Raw genomic sequence first — 21848 nt, 5'->3', positions numbered from 1 at the left:
AATGGCCAAGAATAGTTTGGTTTATTGCTATATAATTGAACTTGGCATTAAACTATAATTTCCTAATATCTTCATGGATCTTAGACTTAATTTAGACGATGCTTCACAATTACAAATAAGAGCACCAGGAACACACCATTGCCTCCTTTGTACCCTGGTAACCTCTCTTATTCTGCTGGCACTGTTCCAGCAGTGGTGGTCAGGAGGGTGAGGCTCCCTTCTATCGTTCCTTGAGGACTTAAGCCCCGCGGCACAGCGTGCGGTGGTCATACAGCGCTGAGTCCTTGGCGGCACCTCGACTTTGCCAAGCATCTGCCTGACTGGAGAGAATAAAGGGGCCAAAGATCAGCGGGGTGGGGGTGGGGGTGGATGCACTGGCATGGATGCGTAAAGCAGATGGTGGAAAAGGTAAATGCCAGCGATTGGTGTTAATGTTATGACAAACTGAAGGCCATGATGGTTCAACCCACACAATCTATCTATGCTTAATGTACTCTGGAATGTTCTCCCTAAAGGGGGAGTCCATCGTTCTTCTTCCACAGTTTATTTTCCTTTTAATTTTTCCTGGATAATCTCTCATGTATGTGAAAATGACGGGATGTCCTTTTAATGTAACGTAAACATATACAGGTACAGTGCTTACATACATTACAGACAGACAGACCTCTCTCTGAACCCAAAACCATCAACTGTAAATGTAATACGGCATACTAGCCACTAGATGGCGACAAACTACCAAATGTCGAACAAGCAAGGAACACGCTGTTCCTGTACTCAGGCACGTCGTTGCGGTAGCACCATCATCATCATTATCATCATCACCAGCATCACCATCACCATCATAACTACTTTTTTTCTGTAAATCTGACACCAGGGAACAATGCGGTAGTTGTTTGAAAGGTCAAAGGTGCAGAGGATGTAGAAACATATCTGACTTCAACGATGCTGAGCGAATAAGAATGTAAACTCTCTCACGATAATCGATAATCGGTAATCGCATGATCGATATTTTTGTTTAAAATATAAATTCATGAGTCTGTGAACTCCCTGAACTGCCGCAGGGGGTGTGTGTCGCGGTGGTAGCAGGTGGGTGTGTAGCGGCCGTCACATGACGCAGCGTCCGGCCGCTGTCAACGCTATAAATCCTCCTCTGTATATTAGCTCGCTCCTCTCGATTTGCCCCCTTCCTCCCCAACGCCGAGCTGCTGCGTTCAAGTCCGGGCTACGCCGTAGCTTCGAACTCTCCTTCAGTCATGGCTGGTATGTATAACATTCCCACCCTTTCGGTTTGACGCGGGCGGTGCTAAAATTTTGCGGAAAGCTGCGGGGAATACAGCGGTGATGATTACTGGTGTCTGTGATTTAGGATGTCGACGGTGTACGTAAGGTTTTTTGTGCGATAGTGCGTAACATATGCGTGTAGACAGCTTTGGACATCGTGTGACTTTACTGGAGCTCTGTGCTGTTTTATCTGCTGGGGATGGAAAGCAAACGGTCACAGAGGGACTCCTTGGGCCAACAGCTGATAACATCCCCGTCTTATCTGCGTGTAGCGGGTCAGTGTGGCTGTGTGTCTATGTCGGTGATGTGGTCGATCACAGCAGGGGGGGTGAGGAGCCTCTGTGCACCCCGGGACCTGCACCATTTTTGGGAACTCTTGGGACGTGACGGCGGAGTCCCTCTTGGATTTGTGGTAATGGGGCTTTAATCTCAAAAAAGGTCACTATCCCCTTAGCTGAAGTGGATGTCTGTGTGTGTGTGTTTGTGTGTGTTTGTGCAGCCTGGTTATGTAATTAAATGGACTGTGTATTCTGTCTCTGACTCAGTTCAGGATTGAAGGGCCTCATGTTGGACTACATGCACTTCACCCACCAATAGCAAAAAGGGGGGTGTGAGAGGGAACGAGTGTGCTTAAAATCACTGCAGCTTCACAATGACTTTCTGTGGTGATTCGCACTGAAACTGCCAGGCGACGTCGCAGTCCTGTAGAGATTAATCACCTCGTGCCCAGTCGTGCCCAGTTTTCCCTGCCCTGGTCTAGGTACTGGTGAGTGAACCGGGTTGGTCTGTATGAAGTGGGAGTTACACAATCCAGAGGGGGGTTCCTTACTGGCCCGCAGACTGTGATCGCTCAGTGTCCTCTACCAGCTGCCATGGAGATTTCATCATCTGGGTTTATTCGCTTGCTCACATGAGACTTGTTTCTCAGGTTGGTTCTTTGCAAGTCGATGACAGATTTTCCTCCCCGTCATTATGAGGTGTTGGTACAGGGTTGACGCCACGCCGCCCATAAAATTCACCTTCAATGAGATATTTATCCTGGCACAGGGTGCTAAAGAAATTTACCCTGAACATGGGTGTGAAGTATTCCATTCTGTATTGTAGTTTCTCAACGATGCGACATCATAACTTGTGATCATATTCCGGTTTTGCAAGTACAAACGTGAACCTGCAGCGAAAACAAACAAAAGTGTTTTGTCCATTAGATGTCAACAGGCTCACAATCTTGTCGCTCTTTTGATAATCATTACGTTCTCAAAATCTGTTTGTCAAGCTTCTTTCACCCCCTGTCCAGTATAGCCGTGACTACTGTTTCTCCTGATCTCTGTTTTTTTGTGATATCTCAGAAATGTCAGTGTTTCCATTTGACATTGTTGCAAATTGAGGAGGGTCCATGGATGAAGTCATCGCTGATATTGACCCTGCGTGTTTCCTCTCCAGACCAGGCTTTTGTGACGTTGGCTACCAATGACAACTATGCGAGGGGAGCCATGGTGTTGGGCAAGTCCCTGCGCAACCATAACACTTCCAGGAAACTTGTGGTGCTTATCGGCCCGCACGTAACCGAGCCCTGCCAGTAAGAACCCTTCCCCCTCTGTCACAACATGTCACCGTGACTCCAACTGACTGATTCATCACGCCGGAGCGCTTGATTGTGTTGTCTTCCTGTGTTTGGCTTTTCATTTTCATTATTCATTCCCCAAGTGTTGTGAATTATCAGGGCGGTGCTGAAGAGGATCTACGATGAGGTGAAGGTGGTGAACGTGCTGGACAGTGGCGACAAGGCTCACCTGGCCATGATGAATAGGCCTGACCTAGGGGTCACCCTCACCAAGCTGCACGGCTGGACCCTCACGCACTACTCCAAATGCGTCTTCATGGACGCAGACACACTGGTGAGGAGTTTACACAAGTTAACCGTCTACCTATCCTACATTTCTGTCGTATTGATCCCCGTCTGACGCGTTTACTTGCGTCTGCATTCTAGGTGGTCTCGAATATAGACGAGCTGTTCGATAGAGAGGAGTTATCTGCTGCGCCCGACCCCGGCTGGCCCGACTGCTTCAACTCCGGAGTGTTTGTTTATCGCCCTTCATTGGAGACCTACGGCAAACTGTTGCAGTATTGTACAGAACACGGCAGCTTTGACGGTAAATCCACAAAGAACACACAGTGATGTAAAGGCAGACGTTTGGCAAATATTGAGACATCCTGAAAACAGATAACTTTAGATCACATGTTGAACTGGCTGCAGCTTTGTGCTAAATAGCCAAAATAAGTAATTACATTTTAAGTTTTAAGTTTACAGTTTGTTGGGTTACATTTTGATCATTTAAAATTTTAACTTCCAGCAAATCCACATCTCAAAATGTACTATTATCTTAGTGTTGAGTAACATTTAGCGTAATTGTGTATATAAGTGTTTAATGTCCAGTAAGAGTACTTTCTATTGGATCAAGTTGTATTAATAAGAGGAAGGACACGTCTGGTTTTGACATTTGGTTGACTTTGGATCCTAGCTGTCCCTGTTTGGCCTTTAAGCAAACATTTGCAGTTTTGACCCCAAGCTTCAAATTGTGACCTCAGACCTTCGCTCTAAGCGAGGCCTTTATCCAGCTGGGTGCTCACACACTGGGCTCTCCTGTCACAGGGAGAGTTATTCTCAGGGGCTCTTTGGGGTGTAGGCTAAATTTGAGCGGCCCGGTTTTGCACTGGGCAGCGGTGTGACATTCAAACACTCGGCACCGGTGAGACGTACTGTACTGGAAATGAATGCGGCCTTCGTCTCGGCTCCACGTCTGCTTTACTTATCATCTAGTGTTGACTGCTGAGAAAATCGTTCGTTCTGTAATTCAGACAAACCGTGTCAAATCCTGAGCTTTGAATCAACCATCGTCTATTTTTAAATGTGTTTTAAAGGTTTCCAGTAAACATTTTGCAGTGAAAATCCATTATGGAATCTAAACTCTGGCTCATACCCTTTTAAACACTTGGCCCTGCTTAAGAAGCTTCGCATAAAGCTGCTTACAATGATTCATTGAAGTCTGACTCAGCTGGGGCCTTTATCTATAAACAAATGTAAAAAGAGCCAGAATCTGAGGCTGATCTGTATTTTGAGAGTACATTGTAACTGTAGATGGATACAAATAAAAAAGTCATGTGCTACATTACATTACATTACATTACATTACGATCATTTGGCAGACGCTTTTTATCCAAAGCGACTTACATTACATTACCACCCTTCGCAGAGGGGGGAGCAATTGAGGGTTCGGTGCCTTGCTCAGGGGCGCCTCGGCAGGGGCTTGAACCGGCAACCCTCCGGTTCCCAAGTGGAAGCTCTACCCACTGAGCCACTGCCTGCTACAATAGTTATTATAGTTTATGGAACAATTGTGGAATAAATTCAAATTGCAACTTGGCAATCTCAATGGAGCGAGGGTGGAGGGTTTATTTATGTTTTGAATCTTCAACATTAAACCACAATGGAGCCTGACAGTGAAAGAGGTTCTATTGTGGAAAAACCAATTAGTCTGTTTAGTAGTGACCGACCCTTTGAAGCTGAATTTGGCTGCTGGTGAGGATTTTGTGTGTCTGTCATCACAATGGCGAGTACACAGACCACAGCATTGTTTAATTTTATACCAGACTGAAACTTTTTTGTACATTTTTCTGTCACATTTTGCATCCAAATATGTTCACGTGACACCAGAGTGTGTACTGTACTGTAGGTATGCCTGTGGATAAAGCCGTCTTATTAATAGCAGGGGCTGATCTTTTCATGTGCACTGGGGCATAAGATGACGTTCCTTTGACCTTTAGCGTTCATGTTCCACTCTCCAGTGTGGACTTACGTGGCGTCTCCTACTTTCTGCAGATCAAGGACGATCGATTTTTCGATAATGAAAGGCCAAGAGAAAAAGCAAGAGAGAAATCTGACTGGAGGACCGGAGGATTCCGTCTGTTGATTCGGCGTTGCCAAGGCAAATTGGCAGAGTTGGATGCACATTCTTGCAGAGTTATGCTCATCCCCTCAAAATGAAGATACTGGGTCCCATATTAGGTTCTGAACACCCCCAGGGGGATTTCCGGGTTCAGACAAAGAGCAGCTATGCGTGTTATTTAAAGCAGCCGTGGTCTATGGTTTGACAAACAGTACAGTCTGTAAGAGGAAGATGTGGACGTGCTCGTAGAGGCCAGATCACATCTTGATTTCTAGAGTTTTGACTGTACATGCTGGCTGATAATGCAGTATTATCAGCCAGCCAGTGCCTGTGCGAGGAGTGGGGCCCTCATTGTGAGCAGTAAAGGTTAGCTTGCTGCTGCTCTTGATGCACAGGTTGAAGTCTGTCAGAGGTCAAGCTGAAGGTGGCCAGTACATTCACATTATTATACTGCGATTAAGGCAATAACCATTCAGTCATTCAGAGATGTATCCACTAGGTTGGAAGAAGCCAGCCCTGTATTAAGCAATTGTAAATTGAGGCATGGTCCGACTGGGTCATACTGTGATTACACAACACGAAGAGAGTCCTGTTGCACACGGTGTGATCACATCTCCGTCTTCAATCCAAGTGAGCGCAGATGTTGAGTATTGCGCGTGTGTGTGAGATTGTGGAGTCTTGTTCCGGGAAGTGAGGCAAAGCTGGACATCCTCAGCATAGCAATGACACAAGAGGCCACGAGAGGGGATGATTGATTGTAGCCAGTGAGGTTGTTCTACACTGAGAAAAGAAAGGGCCCAACTACTGATCCTTGAGGTACTCCAGTGGATAAACGGCACGTTATTGATCACTCCATGTGAGAGAGCAGAATAACAACTTAACCAACCTGAAATGCTGGTTGGCTTCAGGCTGTTTACTATCCAAGAGGAAATCAGAAACAAACATCTGTGTGTATTGAAGTGTGTGTGTGTATTGAAGTGTTGGAGTGTGGTTGCAACAGAAGAGGAAGAAGGAAAGGCGGCTAACCTCGAACTGAACTACGTAGAAAATGTCCGGTTAAAGTTATATGAGGGAGGCGCCGTTTTTGTTTTATGGCTCAGTTTCGTACTTGTTTATGTTGACTTGAATGTTTTTCAAATGTCGCATAGAAATTCAGCAAGTGACATTCATGTCCATAGAAGGACCCCTAACGATTCTATCCATTAACTTACCACCTTCTGAAAGCACCATGGTGTCACCAAACGGTCAGAGGGCTAAAGGTCACTGAGCAAACCTTAGGCACTCTTTGACAACCATCACTGTCCCAAATCTGTCCTGTGGTGGATTAGCCCACCCTTCCTATACACAGCACATAAGTATACCCCACCCTCCTCTCTGATATTTGCCACCAGTGGAACTTAAGGAGTGTTTGTGGAGAAATGCATGGACCAGATGTGTTCTGAAGATCGTGTCTCCTTAACCTTCTGTGTCGCCACTGTGTCGTGACAACCCATTGCCAATAGGTCATGCAACGGAAACATTGACTTTCGGCTGTCATGTACGTCATAATGTTTACAAAGCGTGTGTGTGTGTGTGTGTGTGTTTCTGTTGCAGGAGGAGACCAGGGTGTTTTGAACGGCTACTTTAGCAACTGGTCAACAGCTGACATATCAAAACACCTCCCCTTCATCTACAACCTCAGCAGCATAGCCATCTACACGTACCTCCCAGCATTCAAGCAGTAAGTGTGCTTCTACACTGAGTCCCTTTATCCCCGCCCTCCCTCCTCCGCCCAGTACACAGGTGGTAAGAAGGGTTACACTCTGCTCCCCAGGTTTTTACTCCAGCTAAACTGTGACTGAAAATCTTTGGGGTTTGGGACAGAGAGCCAAAGGTGCAAACGGATAACGCGGTCACATGAAAATATGGCTGCCATGTGACATGACATCAGGTTACGAGTGAGAGCAGAGCTGAGATGCCAGGGTCTGCAGGGTCGGATGTCCGAACAGCTGATACAGAATCCGAAAATAGAGCGGTTTATTTAAAGAGCTTTTATGCTTACCGCTAGACGAGTCATTGTGCGCTCCTCGCCTCGTCCCGCCCTTGTTGCTCTGACAGGAACGACATCTCAGCAGCTCTTCGGTCTCCAGGATTACAATGTGCTTGTGGCATTTCCTGGCAACCGCACGGCTCTAGATGAAAGGGACGATGTACATGTAATTACTTGTTGGTAAATGTCAGCGCTGGTAGAGCTTACAGTTCTGGCTCCATATCACAGTGCCACATTCAGATATAGCTTTTATTATACTGGATGAGCCATTTAGCATATATGTAGGTTAGATGTCCAGCAAGCAAACTGTTGAAGTAATTTTTCTGTGCTAACTACTAACTGCTCGTTTCAGATATGGTGGCAACGCAAAGGTGGTCCATTTCTTAGGCAAGACCAAGCCGTGGAGTTACACGTTTGACCCCAAAACCAAGAAGATATCGGGGAACATGCAGGACGCAGCCATGCACTCCACCTTCCTCGTGGACTGGTGGACCCTGTACTCAAACGCTGTGGTGCCGATGCTCCACCAGCAGTATGGAGACCAGACGTTCCACTCTGGATGCGTGGAGGTATATCGGCAACAGTTTTTTTGTTACACCCCCGTGTTTACACCGCAAGCGACTTGTATCGGTCTGTCGTGAATGAAAAGACAGAGCGAGAAGCTCCTGACAAAAATCGGAAAGTCAAATTGAATTGATTTGAACTCCCTTCGGTAGCGTCACTTCCACAACTACTATTCTTTAGTGTCATGTGTTAAAACATACAGATACTATACGAGCCAGAGAGGGTGACCGGTGTTTCATGGGTTCACAATTCAGTAATGTGTAAATATGACATTGTGAAAATAATAATTTGATGACATCAATGTAGCGTCTGACCAGTTTAATGACCATTCATTTGACTTTTGTAATTTCATGTTTTCTGGTTAATCAACATAAAAGAAAGTTTCCTAGTCTCGTCGCGCACGGGACAAACGCTGTTTGCCAGTCTGACCCAAGACACACATCTACACCAAACAGGCAGCAGGAAGTGCCACTACATTTAGTTAGAAGATGTGATGATTGCCCGGTGATGGCAGATAATCCCTGGAGGTATTCCCCATGATGAGATGGCCGACAACAGAAAAATGGAGCCATGGATAGAAGGCATCGGAAGAAGAATTGCAAAGATCCACTTCTATGTGGCTCTCAAAGCGAGTCATGTCAGAATTTCGGACAACACGTGTTAAACTCTGGGGGGTTTATGCAGCCCTTCTTTTAACAAACTGGCCACAGGATACTGGTTGTCTTGCTCAACAGGAAATGAAGGATTAGTTGATTGTGGTGCTTGCATTGTAAATGTGGGGGGGAAACGCACACACATGTTCCAGTTATGGTTTTGTGTTTTTTTAACTTGCTCTTATTCTTCCCATCCATCTGATAAAGTTGTTCTTCAGTGACGTGGTCACTTTTGAGAGTCGTTTTATCCAAGAACAGGTATGGATAAAACGATGTTTTCATGGCTTAGTAGTTGATAATAAAATAACCATGTGTCGGCGCTCTGTAACTGCTATGGCTCCTCGTCAGAGCTTTGGCCATGACGCTGTGTTGGCTTTAGCAATAATCCCAAAATGGCATCGACACAATGATGATTCTCTAAACAAGTATGCTGACCGCAGGCAACGATCCACATGTTTTCCCTGCAGGCTGCAGCTCTCCCCACTGATTTATTTCCCCTTTCCTGTGCTGTGTTTGTATTAACTTAGTATATTTGTATTTTTGCTTAGGAGGAGCCTGAGCCGTCACCCGCACAAGCACTCCCACCCCCCAACGTGTCCTCGGCGGAAAGGAAGGAGATGTGGGAGCAAGGCCAGGCCGACTACATGGGAACGGACTCATTTGCGAATATTCAGAGAAAACTTGATTCTTTTCTTAAATAGATTAATGAAGTAAAATGAGCACTTGCAGGCTAACAAGCCGACACCACAGATTTGTCATCCAAACTGCTGTAAAGAAGGTCGCATCTTTCCTTTCCACCCATTTCTCATCTAGAGTTTGGTTGAGCCAATCCTTCATCAGCACTTCCCAGCCCCTGACAAACTCCAAACACGGTGCCGTTTCAGATGGTAAATGCAGGAAAATAATTAACAGCAGCAGTTTGTCTGTGCAAGTCTGACTTGGTTTAGCATCAATACAAATCAACTTTTTTTTTATATGCTTAAAAGAATCACTGCGAGAAGTTGGGGCTATGTTCTGCATATCAGTGCTGTTTTTGTAAAAAATGAAATAAAAAAGAGAAATGGAAATGGAAATACGACCCAGAGTTCCTGTGTTTTTGTCATGGAGCTTTGCACAGCACTTATATGTACATTTGTTTTGTTTTTGTTTTTTACTATGCAGACAACAATAACCTTTTCTTAGTCTCAGAAGTTCTTCTGCTTTTGAATTGAAGCTAACATCCTGTTTATCCTAGATTTAAAAATAATGTTTACAGCATTTCTGTCAAGTCTGAAGGCTACTAAACATACTGATTGTTAATCAGGAATAAAGTCTTCGTGTAGCCATTTAAACTAGAACCTCAGTGCCTTAAGTGTCTCGATCCCACGTCACCCTGTCTGCTTTGTCCGCACAATTAGGTTTATAATCACCCGTGTTTTGTTTGACCGTGATGTTGGCTGTGACTCAGAATTCACCTGGTAACAATAAAAATATGATTTAACAAACTGGATTGTTTGGGGCATTTCTTCAAAAGTAATTCTATTGGATACTACAGGCAGAAATTGTATCATTGCAGACTTCAGATAGATGTAACATTGTCTAGAAATCTGGCTGCCAGCTCACAATGAAAATGTAGCGTTCGTTTCTTAAAACTTGTATGTCACTGCCACCATGAGGCCTGAGCACCTACAGCAGCTAAATCATCATCAATACTTCTCTCCTGTGGGCAATTACCTTTGTGGGCAAAGGTAAAATAATACACAGGGAGAGTGAAATGTAGTACCAAATGGACTGTACTATATACGGCTTTTCTCCAAAGCTCTATAATAACCTCACATTCCCCACAATAATGGCAGGGAATGTGTTGTTACAGGAAATGTGACATTGTGATGAAGAGGAAAGAGCTAGAGCACCAGAATTCCAAACACAGCATCTAGAAGGCACCAGGATCAATTGGAGCAAGTTTGGGGGAAAACATTTGTTTTATTTCCATACCTAAAGTATGTTTCCATATGAAAAGTGTATCATTATATATCTGGAGAGAAGGGAAAACATTTATTTATTATTTTAATTGTGTATTTGAGTTTGACACCTCTGGTCTAAATGATGCAAACGGTTGTGCCTTTTCTTGTGTCCGGATCGAATCCGTACTTCCTTGTTTTCAAACGTGACCCCCCCGACACGTTTCCGGTTCCTGGGTTATTTGGTGTCGTTCACGCGCAATGCTCGCGTGCTGCCGTCAAACATGGCGGTCCCGTGGTGGCGGCACTGCTGGAGCAGGAGAACAAACTGTATCGCTACCGGTTTCTACGAGTCAGTGTGTCATTTTAGCCGCACGCCGGTTCCTTTCTCCGCGGCTGCTCAGAGGCGAACTTCGACCTGCGGCGGGACCGGGACCGAGGTGAGTGTGGCGAAGAACCGGGGAGGGGCTCAGTCAGCTCGGAAGGTCACGCTGCGAATCTGTCAGCCACCGGTGTTCCGTACCGTCAGTGTCCGCGTCTGATACCTGACACTAAATTAAATGTGTGTCCGTGTGCTAGTTTGTTTCTTTTGTTAGAATGTGGGCGTGTAAATGAATGTAAAGTGCAGACCTGTTGAAGTTGTGTCTGAGCTTAGTGGATGTGTTTAAAGGTCAAAGTAGCGTTTGAGAGAGTTGGAATGTTGCACTGAGAGACACCTCACACTGGCTCTACTCTGCGTTACGTCACTTAGGAAACGACCCTACACTCCTGCATATTTGTTTTGGGATGGATGAGGAGATGAAGGTCCACTCACCTGTTTGTGTAAGAATGGAATCAGAGGGCATTGAGTTCGGTGTGTTTGATCCGTGAAGTGAAGAAGAGCTCTTATCTTAAAGGCAGAAACACACAAACGCACACTTTTGCCTTATTTGATTTAATATTATTTATTCGTCACATAAATTGCGAAGGCTTTACAATGTTTCTGCCCTCATCGCTGGTGTTTACAGCCACTGTCAGTGGACTTTAAGCTCAATATAAAGTGACAACAGCAGGAAGCAATGGCAACACATTTTCTTAAGTAAATGAATCTCTTGTATATTGTGCAGTCATCGTTTTATAACACAACCTGTGGAATGAAGTCCACATAGTAATTCAGTCACACAGACATTCGCTAATAATATAACTACTATCCTTCTGTTAACAGGAGCAGATATCGTGGATGAAATTACTTGGTGATAATGTTCTTACCTCCCACTGTGACCTTATTCTTAGGTGTCGCCCCCTTTGACCTTTCAGGGACATCTGACTGCTCGGCCTGCACACTTAAACCCAATCTTTACTTCGTCCTATACCAGGTGAGTGCTGATGGAATCGGCCTAAGCCATATAAGCTTTGTAGTGTTTACAAGCAAAGGTTTTCTAACGACACTTACATTGAAGGTTTGTGCACACCCTAGTGGTAGAAGCTTGAACTGCAGCTGTAATAAATGCATTGAGAATAAACATACAAACAGAATGCTGGAAAAAAATGAAAGTATCAAGAGTTTACCACCATGTGTGAACATAAAGAGTGCTGGAAAATGTGTGTGTGTTTCTCAGTGATGCTCACTGTTTGTGTTTCCCTGTCCAGGCATAAATGCAGGCCGCTGTTTCCCTCGCCGCAGCCTCACTGTTGCAGGAGGATACACAGCGATGCCAAGCTGAAGGACCCCTTCACATTAGCACAGAAAGACCTGACAAACTTATACGACGATATCAAAAAGGTGAGCACATTTTCTGTCAACTGTAAGTCGGGGGTTATGGTGCCATATTCTTCCTGGTGTTGAATTAAAATGTGTGTTTTATTGCTGTTTTCTTCACAGCAGCTGTTTGTATCCAAAGCAGAGCTGAAGTCTCTGTGCGACTACTACTTTGACGGGCAGGGCAAAGCCTTCAGACCCATGGTGGTGGTGCTGATGGCTCGGGCGCTCAACATCCACAGCGACAGAAACGGGTAAATTGTAAAACTTGTTGTCGTCAGCTGTCGGTAAAGGAATTTAGAGTGTGTCCGTCTTACCAGAAGTGACCTTGTGATCCAGTGGTAAAAGTGAACACACACTTCTCTGTCGTATTGGGTGTTAATGACTGCATGAAACATGACTCAGTGTTTTATTTCATCTCATTTCCTGTAACCTCTTATCTATAGAGATCTTCTCCCGGCGCAGAAGTCCATAGCCATGATCTCTGAAATGATCCACACTGCCAGCCTGGTGCACGATGACGTCATCGACGGCTCGAACAAACGGAGGGGAAAGTCGACCGTCAACGAAATGTGGGGAGAGAAAAAGGTTTGGGCAATTACCAACCAATCTTGTTCTTTTGTCCCTAATTCTTATCGGTACTCTTTATTAACATTACATTACATTACATTATAATTTGGCAGACACTTTTATCCAAAGCGACTTACATTACATTTACCACCCTTGGTAGAGGGGGGAGCAATTGAGGGTTTGGTGCCTTGCTCAGGGGCACCTCGGCAGGGGCTCGAACCGGCGACCCTCCGGTTCCCAGGCGGACGCACTACCCGCACTACCCACTGAGCCACTGCCTCCCCCCGTTTAACAGTTTAACAGTCTAAATCCTGCTCTGGTGTCTTTGCCTTTCTTCCAGGCCATCCTGGCGGGAGATTTCATCCTCTCTGCCGCCTCCACAGCGTTGGCTCGCATCGGCAACACCACCGTGGTGTCGGTGCTGTGCCAGGTGATAGAGGACCTGGTTCGAGGTACAACACTCTTACCTTTTGATACCTCTGTGCCCTGTAAGCTCAGATTAGATTTTCGACCCTAAACTACGACAAATGTGCTTGTAGGTGAATTCATGCAGCTGGGTTCAAAGGAGAACGAGAACGAACGCTTCAAACACTACCTGGAGAAAACCTTCAAGAAGACGGCAAGCCTCCTCGCCAACAGTTGTAAAGCAGTATGTACGTTCTATCTCCACATAAATATCAGCGCCCAGGAGAGAAGCTTTTCTGTTGACCGCCCGTCTGTCTTCTCTCTTACAAGGTTTCCATCCTGGTGAGCTCCGATCCAGAAGTCCATGAAATCGCCTACCAGTACGGGAGGAACGTCGGCATCGCGTTTCAGGTCTTTTGAGTTCCTGGCTGAAATGTGTACCTTCACATTTAGTGTCTAAATAATGCAGGACGCCATTGGTGTGCAAATACTTAACCTGAGTGCTTCTGTGTGGTCCAGCTGGTGGACGACGTGCTGGATTTCACCTCGTGCGCCAAACAGCTGGGGAAGCCCTCGGCCGCGGACCTCAGACTGGGCTTGGCCACTGGCCCGGTGCTGTTCGCCTGTCAAGAGGTCAGACATCAGGGCTTTAACACGGCAGGATGAGATGGAGCTAACAAAGGCCTTTCACTAAATGACCGTCTCGGCTTTGTTTGGTTTGTTTTAGTTTCCCGAGCTCCATGCGATGATCATGAGACGTTTCAGCTCGACAGGCGATGTAGACCGAGCCTGGCAGTTTGTTCTTCAGGTAAGAGAGATTACAATCACATGATGAGCAAAATGAAAGATTGTGGTGCTTTCTTAGGATTTACGTCAAAGTTTATATCCAAAATGATTCAGACATCCAGAAGTTAAAAGTAAGACTAGGTCTAAATATGACTCTTGCCTTCCTCCACGCAGAGCAACGGCGTGGAGCAGACGCACTTCCTGGCCCAGCGCTACTGTGAAGAAGCCATCAGGCAGATCAGCGCGCTCAGGCCCTCGCCGGAGCGCGACGCCCTCATCAGGCTCACCGAGATGATGCTCACCAGGGACAAGTGAACCCTCTCAGCGTCAGGCGTCCGTCACTCCAGGCAGCTACCCAACCGGTGGAAAGGTAACGCAACCGCCCGCCCAACCGCCCGCCCACCTCCATCATGGTCAGGGCGGGACAAAGGAACAGAGAGTCGTGGCGGTCGGAGCCGAGACTGTGACTCTCTTCTAAATGTACATGGACTGGAACAATAATGGCTGATGTGAAATATACGTACACTTGGTATTCAATGCAAATCATTTTGATGTAAGTAAGCTAAATGCTATCACAGGCACGGTTTGGAAAAGAGCTTAATGTCAGGTTGAGCCACGTTTTAATTACAGCTGTGGAGTTGTGACTGCCCTCTGCTGGATCTTAAGATAAATGCAGCTGGTTTAAATCACCGTCCACTCCACTTCCACATGTAAAACACAACAATACACTTGAATCTTATTTAACTAATATTGAATTTTGCTGAAAATCATCTTGGGTTTTCACAACATATTTATTTTTTAAGTCCTTTAGAGAAGATTATGTTAGTCGCAGTTTTTTTGCGACAAAAAGAATCGTGATGTAAACATGTCGACACCGCTCAACCCTAAGATCATGAACGTTTGACAGCACTGAAAACAAAAATGTAAACTACATTGTACTCGACATGGTACTGTAAGCACAGCTGCTCCCCTTCTTCTCAAACGAGGGTCGAGCTGCTGCAAAGCTACATAATTCCAAATGTGAATACAAGTGCATCTGTGTGTACGTCTGGATCTGTGTTGCTGACCTGCGAGGATCCGTCCACACCTCAGGAGGCCTAACTATCGGCTATGTGTGTGTGTGTGTAAGTGTGTGTGGCTGTGCTGATTGAACAGGGAAACGTTAACAGGATACTTGTCACACAATGTGACCTGCCACGGCCTTATCATCCACACTGTACTTGCATTAAACAAAGTGTTTTTATAAAAGAAAAGCCTCCCGATTTCTTTGTTGTACATAGAATTGTTTATTATAAAAGACTGTACATTAATTTTTCAATCAACATATTATATATACAAATGAGGGGCAGAGAGATACAATCTGATATTTCTACCCATGGAATTGAGCTGAACGCTTGTAGTTGAATATGTGAGAGAAAACGGGCAGAGAAGTCGTTAGCTGAAATGGTTAAACAGTGGAACAGTGGTATGGAGCATTTAGAGACTTAACATCATCTGCATTCCTCAGTCAGCACGTTTACCTGCACTCAATACTCCCGCTTACTTATCTATACTGCAATTAAGGCAAACAATGCGAGTAAAGACGTCCAAATACGTAATTGGTATGAAATGCATGCATCGACGTTCACATGCCTGGAGAAGTCGATTCGCCATCGCATAATCGACGTTTGTCACCGAGTAAGCGTACTTCAATTTATGCCGCTTTCAATCTAAATGTCAGGACGAAAACAGCCTTTATCGCAGTAAAATCGAGGTTTTCACATGAATGTAAACATCCTGACTGTTATACTTGGAGAGGGGGGAGTAGGCTTGCATGTAAAGAGTTAAAGTTTAGTCAAGTTATTTTAAAAATTGCAGGAGCACAACAGAAATACAATCGCGTCATGATGATTCTAAACCTGAGTTGTAAAAACCTAATAAGAATCACCTGTGCAGCCCGGAGAGTTCAGATGTTGAAGCATTCAGTAACGTGTTTTTTCCCGATGGTCCTTGCGGCTCAGAGCGGGCCGTTTGTTTGGTTGAGGACCGAGAGGAGGTATAAGAGTTGTCACACTGCTCTCCATTGTGTCTGAATTGTCGAATTGGCAGCGTTAAACGTGACACACAGCCGACAATCCTCTCAGAATCGCACTCGATTTAGTGCCAGTGGCTCTTTCGGATGCGGTGTAAGATTAGTTCAACGTAAATTGACATGACAATCTTAAAAGACAAAAAATGCTTGATGTAATGGCAACGTATAGATTTCAAAGTAATGGCTTTAAAAAGTTCAAATCAGCATTTAGAAAGTGGCATCATGGGTAAGTGTAAAAATGACTTTGAATCTAAATATTACAGTGATTTCTACATCATCATAATAAAAAAAAAAGGTGTATACATTACAACATAATGGAAGCATAATGGCAATAAAATTAAGATTACAATATTGGTTTTTAGAATTTCGCATGCTTCAACGCCGCCAAGACTGAATATTTAGGAATATCTTGCTTTAACAAAACGCTTAAATTATTATAAATGTCTGAACGAATGCGTACGTCTCTTAGATAGAAACCCACAGGGCCTCGGCGTACTCGTGCAACATTCACGCAACGCACGCGGGTCACGAGCGTCACCGTCCAAATACTTGGGTCTGCGATTTTAGCGTGTACCTGAAGTAGACGATCCACTAGGGGGCAGACGTTTCCAAATTTCACGCGGCGGAAACTAACTGCAGCGCTCAATACGGCGACTATTGCCGCCTGTCCCATCTTCGCTCTGCCCCCTTGTGGTTCAAACAGGTATCGCACCTCACCAACGCATCCCTTGTTTACGTCACGTGCGCGCTCGTGTAGTTGTAAAGCAAGTATGTTCGGGCCCTTACAGGAAACTGAAGAATCAAACCGAGGACGTCGCATCTCTGTGGCAGGCAGACTGCTGATAAAACAAAAAACCTAAACCGACATTCACTGAATTTTTACACGACAGAAACCCCGAGCGGCTGCTGCTCACACTATATACATTGGCAGTACATCACTTCAACTGAAGGTGCATACGTAACATTTAAGTTTAACTGTTCCATCAGACTTAATACTCTTATTCACACATCAGTAATGGCAATGTTTTCTTTTTGACCGCTGGATCTCGCGTCTTCGTCCGGGGCGAGTTGACGTGGTACGTCCCCCAACGGTGCGGTCCAACTCTTTAAGAAACTTAACATATTCCATAAACGTCCCCGACCCGACCTTATCACTCCAGAATAAACTAAATAGTCCTTAATGTTTCATGTTATTCGCAATCAGTAAGGGGAAAGAACATTCGGTCCTAACGAAAGATGGTAAAGTTGTGCCCGTGCGTCTAAGCAGGGGGGCGCTGTTGTCGCTCAGTGTCTGCGTGACGTGACTGAATAAATACGCTGTACTTGTGGGCTTCAGTCGGCGTAGTGCATGATGCTCTCCACGTAGTTGCCGGGGAAAAGGCCGGTAACGCCGCCGCTGACGCCTTCGTACCAGCCGTCGTCGTTCTTCTTGATGACGTAAATGATGGCGCCCTCCATGAACGACAGCTCGTCGGCCTTGTCCTGGGCGTAATCGTAGATGGCGACCACTGATTGGACAGAAGTAGGAGATGAGTTAAAGTCCTGTCTACTCTTGTCTACCCTATACCTAACTCTCTCTCCGTCTACCCAACTCTCTCTCTACCTGAACCTCTCTCTCTCTACCTAAAACTCTCTCTCTCTTCTCAACTCTCTCTCCCTCTACCCAACTCTCTCTACCTAAACCTCTCTCTCTCTTCTCAACTCTCTCTCTACCTAAACCTCTCTCTCTACTCAACTCTCTACCTAAACCTGTCTTTACCCAACTCTCTCTCTACCTAAACCTCTCTCTCTCTTCTCAACTCTCTCTCCCTCTAACAAACTCTCTCTCTACCTAAACCTCTCTCTCTACCTAACACTCTCTCCCTCTACCTAAAACCTGTTTTTACCCAATTCTCTCTCTCTCTACCTAACGCTCTTCCTCTCTACCTACCCCCCCCCCCTCTCTCTCTCACCCTCACTCTCACAATCATCTTTTTTGTCCTCATGACTAACCGAACTGGTCTGGTGGTCACTGTGTTGCTGCTTGTAGCTTTGATTTATTTGTACCTCCTACATTTTTAATCTTCTGTCCCTTTCCTCACAGATTTCCTGATACGTACCTTTTTCAATGTAGTTCTTGGGTGCCCACTGTGGGTCCCCATCAGCATAGGGGTCATTGTAGTGCACCACAGCAGCGTCCTCCTCCTCGTAATCCACCGGAGGCGGCGGCGGTGGGGGAGGCGAGTCGTCGAATAAGGGCAGGTCATCCGGAGGCGGAGGCGGCGGTGGAGTGGGAGTATCTGCAACTGTAGAGCAACGGTGAAACGTGAGCTTAGTGGAGGATTTTCCTGCTCTGCTTTCAAAAGGTCAAGCAGAGCAGGTCACGGTGTGGGCTGGACGGCACGGAGCCCAGCTGGAGAGACGGAGACGGCTCGGACATGCATAAATCAAAGAGCATGCAAAATGTGTGTTTGAATGCTGAATTCATTGTCATCAGGTTCCTCTGCATCCCAGAGTGACACACGCTAAAGCCGCTCCTGTGGCTTGTGCTGCTCTGAAGCTGTATTCATGCACATGCAGACAGACAGAGCTCCATGTGACTTTGCATCAAGTACAGGAACGTACTGCAACTTCTATACCAGCAGGGACGAGAAAGTTCCCTGCTTCCATTCTAGCTCTGCAGTATTAGTAAACTCATTCTGTATTCAATTAACAAATCAAATTTCAATCAACACTAAACCCATGCAACTGGGCAATACCTCCTAATGTACAGCAGGTGGCAGCAATAGTGATCTCTCATCTGCCATGTTAGTATGGGTGCCTACACGTCAATATTGTGTTCATACATACATGGAAATAAGTCATTAAAAGGGGATGTTAGACATGACAAACAAACGAGAAAATAGGGTGATCAAGCACAAAGCATGCTGGGTATTGTGGAGGTGGGACGGCGTGGGTCGACACAGATGAGTATTAGCCTTTTGCACTTACTGCTCTCCTGCATCCTGGCCACAAAGCCAGTGAGAGGTATCTGTGGAGTCAGCTGGGGCATGGGGGGAGGAGGAGGAGCGATAGACACTGAAAGCCGGCAGAGGAAGAGAGGAAGAAGAAGAAAGGGAGAGAGCAAAAATAAATAAAATCAAACATGATCAGTCACCCAGACACAAAAGAAAGAGTCGCACCAAACGCAAAGACACAACAGAGTCGAACACTGACGGATCGGCGTCGCATAATCAAAATTGATAACCAATATAACCGACACGTAGAAAGTGCTTGGATTGAACGGAGGCCTGTGAGTGTGATGAGGTTTCCCTCCGTATCTGGGGGATCACAGAGGATCAAGCGGGGATTAGGATTGATTTCTGTCACTCGCACAATCCCCACTCGTGAAAACTCAAAAAAAGGATGTAATTGCCGCATATGGCCAGGAGGAGGCGCTCCTGCCTGCTGAGGATGTTCAACGCACAGGAACCCGAGCCACTGTGAGGACACTGACTGAACTCGACTCATCCCTGCTAGAATTGTACCGAAACATCCACAAAAAAACACTGATGTGAGTTCATTTCAGGTTTTCTACTTTTATTCTCCAATTAAAATGTGATTATAATTCCTCCTCAGGTTCAAACTCAACTCTTTGCAAATAGTTTTACAAAACGCCAGTATTTGCAGAATTTCATACTTTAAAAATCACAATATTCTCCCTCTGGAAAAAAGCTTTGATATTAATAAATGATTAGTGAAATAAGAAAATATTTGCATTTTTCTGTCAGATTTCCAGCCTGGGGGCCAAAAAGAGAAAAGCACACTTGCACATTTATTTAACAAATCTATAATAATAATAATGATAATCTATAAATGATGGTTTCCAAAAAGCTTTTAGAATATAGAATGACATATTCTAATCATCAAATTTTATATAGCTGACCTCACATAGGGACATTTGGTTAACACACTAACGATGACGACGGTGAAACGAGAGCGCGACGCATTCAGATCGCGTCCGTTACGAAAGCCTCAAACTTGCCACTCTGCGCCGTTAGCAGACATCGACTGGCCGCTGCTTTGTTTCGAGCTAAAAAATCCATGGACGAGATTTTCTTACGTCAATACTACAGACATCCTGCCTCAAGATAAAAAGGCTTCCTGTGCACTTTTAAGAGTGAAGCAGCATCGATAAGTCGGCCCAGAAAGCGACCTTGACCTTCAGAAAGCGGTGACTCCCTGGCAAAATGTGACACACCGGAGACAGAAAGGTCTTACTTGAGTTCTGACTGTAGCCGGGGGTGCCTCCATTAATGTGAGGCTGCTGCTGCTGTTGCTGCTGCTGTTGCTGCTGCTGCTGTTGCTGTAGTTGCTGCTGCTGCTGCTGCTGTAGTTGCTGCTGCTGCTGCTGCAAGGAGAACTGGGAGGTGACCGACGGTGCCCGGCGGTAGGTGCCTGTGGCCGAGACCATAGAGACGGAGGAGTTGGAAGGGTTGTGCCGCGAGATCTGCCGCGAGATGGTTCCGAACTGGGACACTGGAGCTGGGCCCAGACCGGGGCCGGGGGCCACGGCTAGAAACGCCCGGAGGAAAGAGGAAGGGAGAGAGGAAAGAGGAGGAGGAGGACAGAGGAAAAAAAACAGGAAGAGGAGAGAAAAAACACCCAGAACATGAATCATTAAGACCATTGAGGACATTGTGATATCAGTTAGATTACTGATAAGAAACCCACAGATTCTGAAAGGACACCATCATTAACAACCGGGAGAAAACAGGTGAGCGTTCTTTAGAAATGTATAGAGAATAAAGACAGGGTTTGAGCAGATCCTACACATCTCAGACTGCTCCATGGTGGACTGACAGGTAGAAGGCTCTGCCGTTTCAAACCTACCTGAGGAACGTGTACGGAATGAAAGATTAAGTACAAAAGTGGGTAAAAGTGACCCAGGGAGGGTTTAGAGACGGATTTCTTTTGTTCTACTCCAGTATTTCCTGTTTGTGATGTGGGATAAGAGTCTCTCAGGAGAGGCGGCGCTCTCGGATAAAGATGGGCGGAACCAGGGGAAGCGGAGGACTCAAGGAGGAACACAATCGACTCCATATTGTCCCTGACAGAAGCAATTACAGCTGAAAGAGATCTGTGATGCCCTGCGGACGGATTGTGCATATTCCAAGCGATCGTCTCGTTCAAGTGTTTCAAGGATCGTCGCCATCAATCACACACACAAGCAGCCACAACACACACACAAACAGTTGGAGTTCACAGCCGTACGGAGCTGCGGCAGTAAATCAAAGTTAATGTCGGTGACTCACACACTGAACGCTCCACGTTAATTAAAGATTAAAAAATTATTTGTCTCCCGTCCATAACTGCAGCCAGACTTGGATCGGCCCGGATTGAGCCGAGAGCCAAAAAAGTAGCAACAGGAGTTTCCACTTGTGGTGAAAGTCAACATTAGGCAACATTTGAGGATCTTATCGCTGTAAATCACAACATTTCCTGGGAAAAAAAGCAAAGGAACTCTGTGACATAACTGCAAATGAAGTCTCACACTCAACACACATGCTTACTTGATTTGACCTGTAATATAATTATATATAATACGCTTGGATACATTTATTTCCAAGGCTTCTCCGTGACTTTTCCAACAGTAAATCAACCTTTAGAACTGACAAACACCCAGCAGGTTCTGTGTCTTAAACTGGGCTTTGAAACTGAACTTTCCAGGATTTTCATGAAACCCTTAGTTCTCATTTCTGACACGTGTAAGTTGAGCAGTTGAGACTTCGCTTCAGGCCGATAACAGATGGGTGAAGAACTCCAGAAGCAGAACACCACCAGCTCCGACACCAGCACCACAAAGCCCTCGCAGAGATCATTAAGAGTGATTAGGAAACCCAAACCTT

The 21848-nt window shown here is 45.6% G+C and overlaps 3 protein-coding genes across 12 annotated transcripts in view; 2 read left to right on the top strand and 1 right to left on the bottom strand.

The window, feature by feature from the left end:
* Positions 1–1110: 1110 nt before the first annotated feature.
* On the top strand, positions 1111–9856 carry gyg1b (glycogenin 1b). Of its 2 annotated transcripts, XM_076158053.1 has the most exons (8): positions 1111–1260; positions 2722–2857; positions 3002–3176; positions 3269–3431; positions 6819–6945; positions 7607–7823; positions 8679–8729; positions 9020–9856. In XM_076158053.1, exons 1-8 carry the CDS (start codon positions 1254–1256, stop codon positions 9170–9172), a joined length of 1029 nt encoding a protein of 342 aa, XP_076014168.1. In that variant the 5' UTR covers positions 1111–1253; the 3' UTR covers positions 9173–9856. The 2 variants fall into 2 exon arrangements, with proteins under 2 accessions (XP_076014168.1, XP_076014169.1); XM_076158054.1 differs by lacking the exon at positions 8679–8729.
* Positions 9857–10656: 800 nt separating this feature from the next.
* On the top strand, positions 10657–14718 carry pdss1 (prenyl (decaprenyl) diphosphate synthase, subunit 1). Of its 3 annotated transcripts, none has more exons than XM_076158133.1 (11): positions 10657–10851; positions 11708–11766; positions 12041–12173; positions 12273–12403; positions 12596–12737; positions 13060–13171; positions 13259–13368; positions 13455–13535; positions 13644–13757; positions 13852–13932; positions 14085–14718. In XM_076158133.1, exons 1-11 carry the CDS (start codon positions 10696–10698, stop codon positions 14223–14225), a joined length of 1260 nt encoding a protein of 419 aa, XP_076014248.1. In that variant the 5' UTR covers positions 10657–10695; the 3' UTR covers positions 14226–14718. The 3 variants fall into 3 exon arrangements, with proteins under 3 accessions (XP_076014248.1, XP_076014246.1, XP_076014247.1); XM_076158131.1 differs by having other exon boundaries at positions 11684–11766; XM_076158132.1 differs by having other exon boundaries at positions 10658–10851; positions 11684–11766; positions 12276–12403.
* A 516-nt stretch (positions 14719–15234) lies between these two features.
* Positions 15235–21848, bottom strand: part of abi1a (abl-interactor 1a) — a 38155-nt gene continuing 31541 nt past the window's right edge. For 4 of the 7 annotated variants that reach the window (XM_076158126.1, XM_076158127.1, XM_076158125.1 and 1 more), the window contains 4 exons: positions 20221–20514; positions 18952–19038; positions 18081–18266; positions 15235–17489 (listed from right to left, as the gene is read on the bottom strand). In XM_076158126.1, coding sequence (XP_076014241.1) covers positions 17314–17489; positions 18081–18266; positions 18952–19038; positions 20221–20514 — 743 coding nt within the window. In that variant the 3' untranslated portion in view covers positions 15235–17313. The remainder of the gene's footprint in view (positions 17490–18080; positions 18267–18951; positions 19039–20220; positions 20515–21848) is intronic. The other 3 variants (XM_076158124.1, XM_076158129.1, XM_076158130.1) reach the window with 1 other exon arrangement.

This window comes from Genypterus blacodes, unplaced genomic scaffold (genome assembly GCF_046128005.1).
Source record: "Genypterus blacodes isolate CSIRO-AG114 ecotype Tasmania unplaced genomic scaffold, CSIRO-AGI_Gbla_v1 ptg000076l_1, whole genome shotgun sequence".
NCBI lineage: Eukaryota > Metazoa > Chordata > Actinopteri > Ophidiiformes > Ophidiidae > Genypterus > Genypterus blacodes.
This window is presented reverse-complemented; position numbering and strand designations above follow the sequence as displayed.

Excerpts from the sequence above, each read along its gene's own strand:
- gyg1b (XM_076158053.1), top strand. Across the intron at positions 3,177-3,268 it reads TCATGGACGCAGACACACTG|GTGGTCTCGAATATAGACGA; the intron begins GTGAGGAGTTTA and ends TCTGCATTCTAG. Across the intron at positions 8,730-9,019 it reads GTCGTTTTATCCAAGAACAG|GAGGAGCCTGAGCCGTCACC; the intron begins GTATGGATAAAA and ends ATTTTTGCTTAG.
- pdss1 (XM_076158131.1), top strand. The coding sequence starts at position 10,696 with ATGGCGGTCCCGTGGTGGCGGCACTGCTGGAGCAGGAGAACAAACTGT. Across the intron at positions 12,738-13,059 it reads AAATGTGGGGAGAGAAAAAG|GCCATCCTGGCGGGAGATTT; the intron begins GTTTGGGCAATT and ends CCTTTCTTCCAG. Across the intron at positions 13,758-13,851 it reads TGCTGTTCGCCTGTCAAGAG|TTTCCCGAGCTCCATGCGAT; the intron begins GTCAGACATCAG and ends GGTTTGTTTTAG.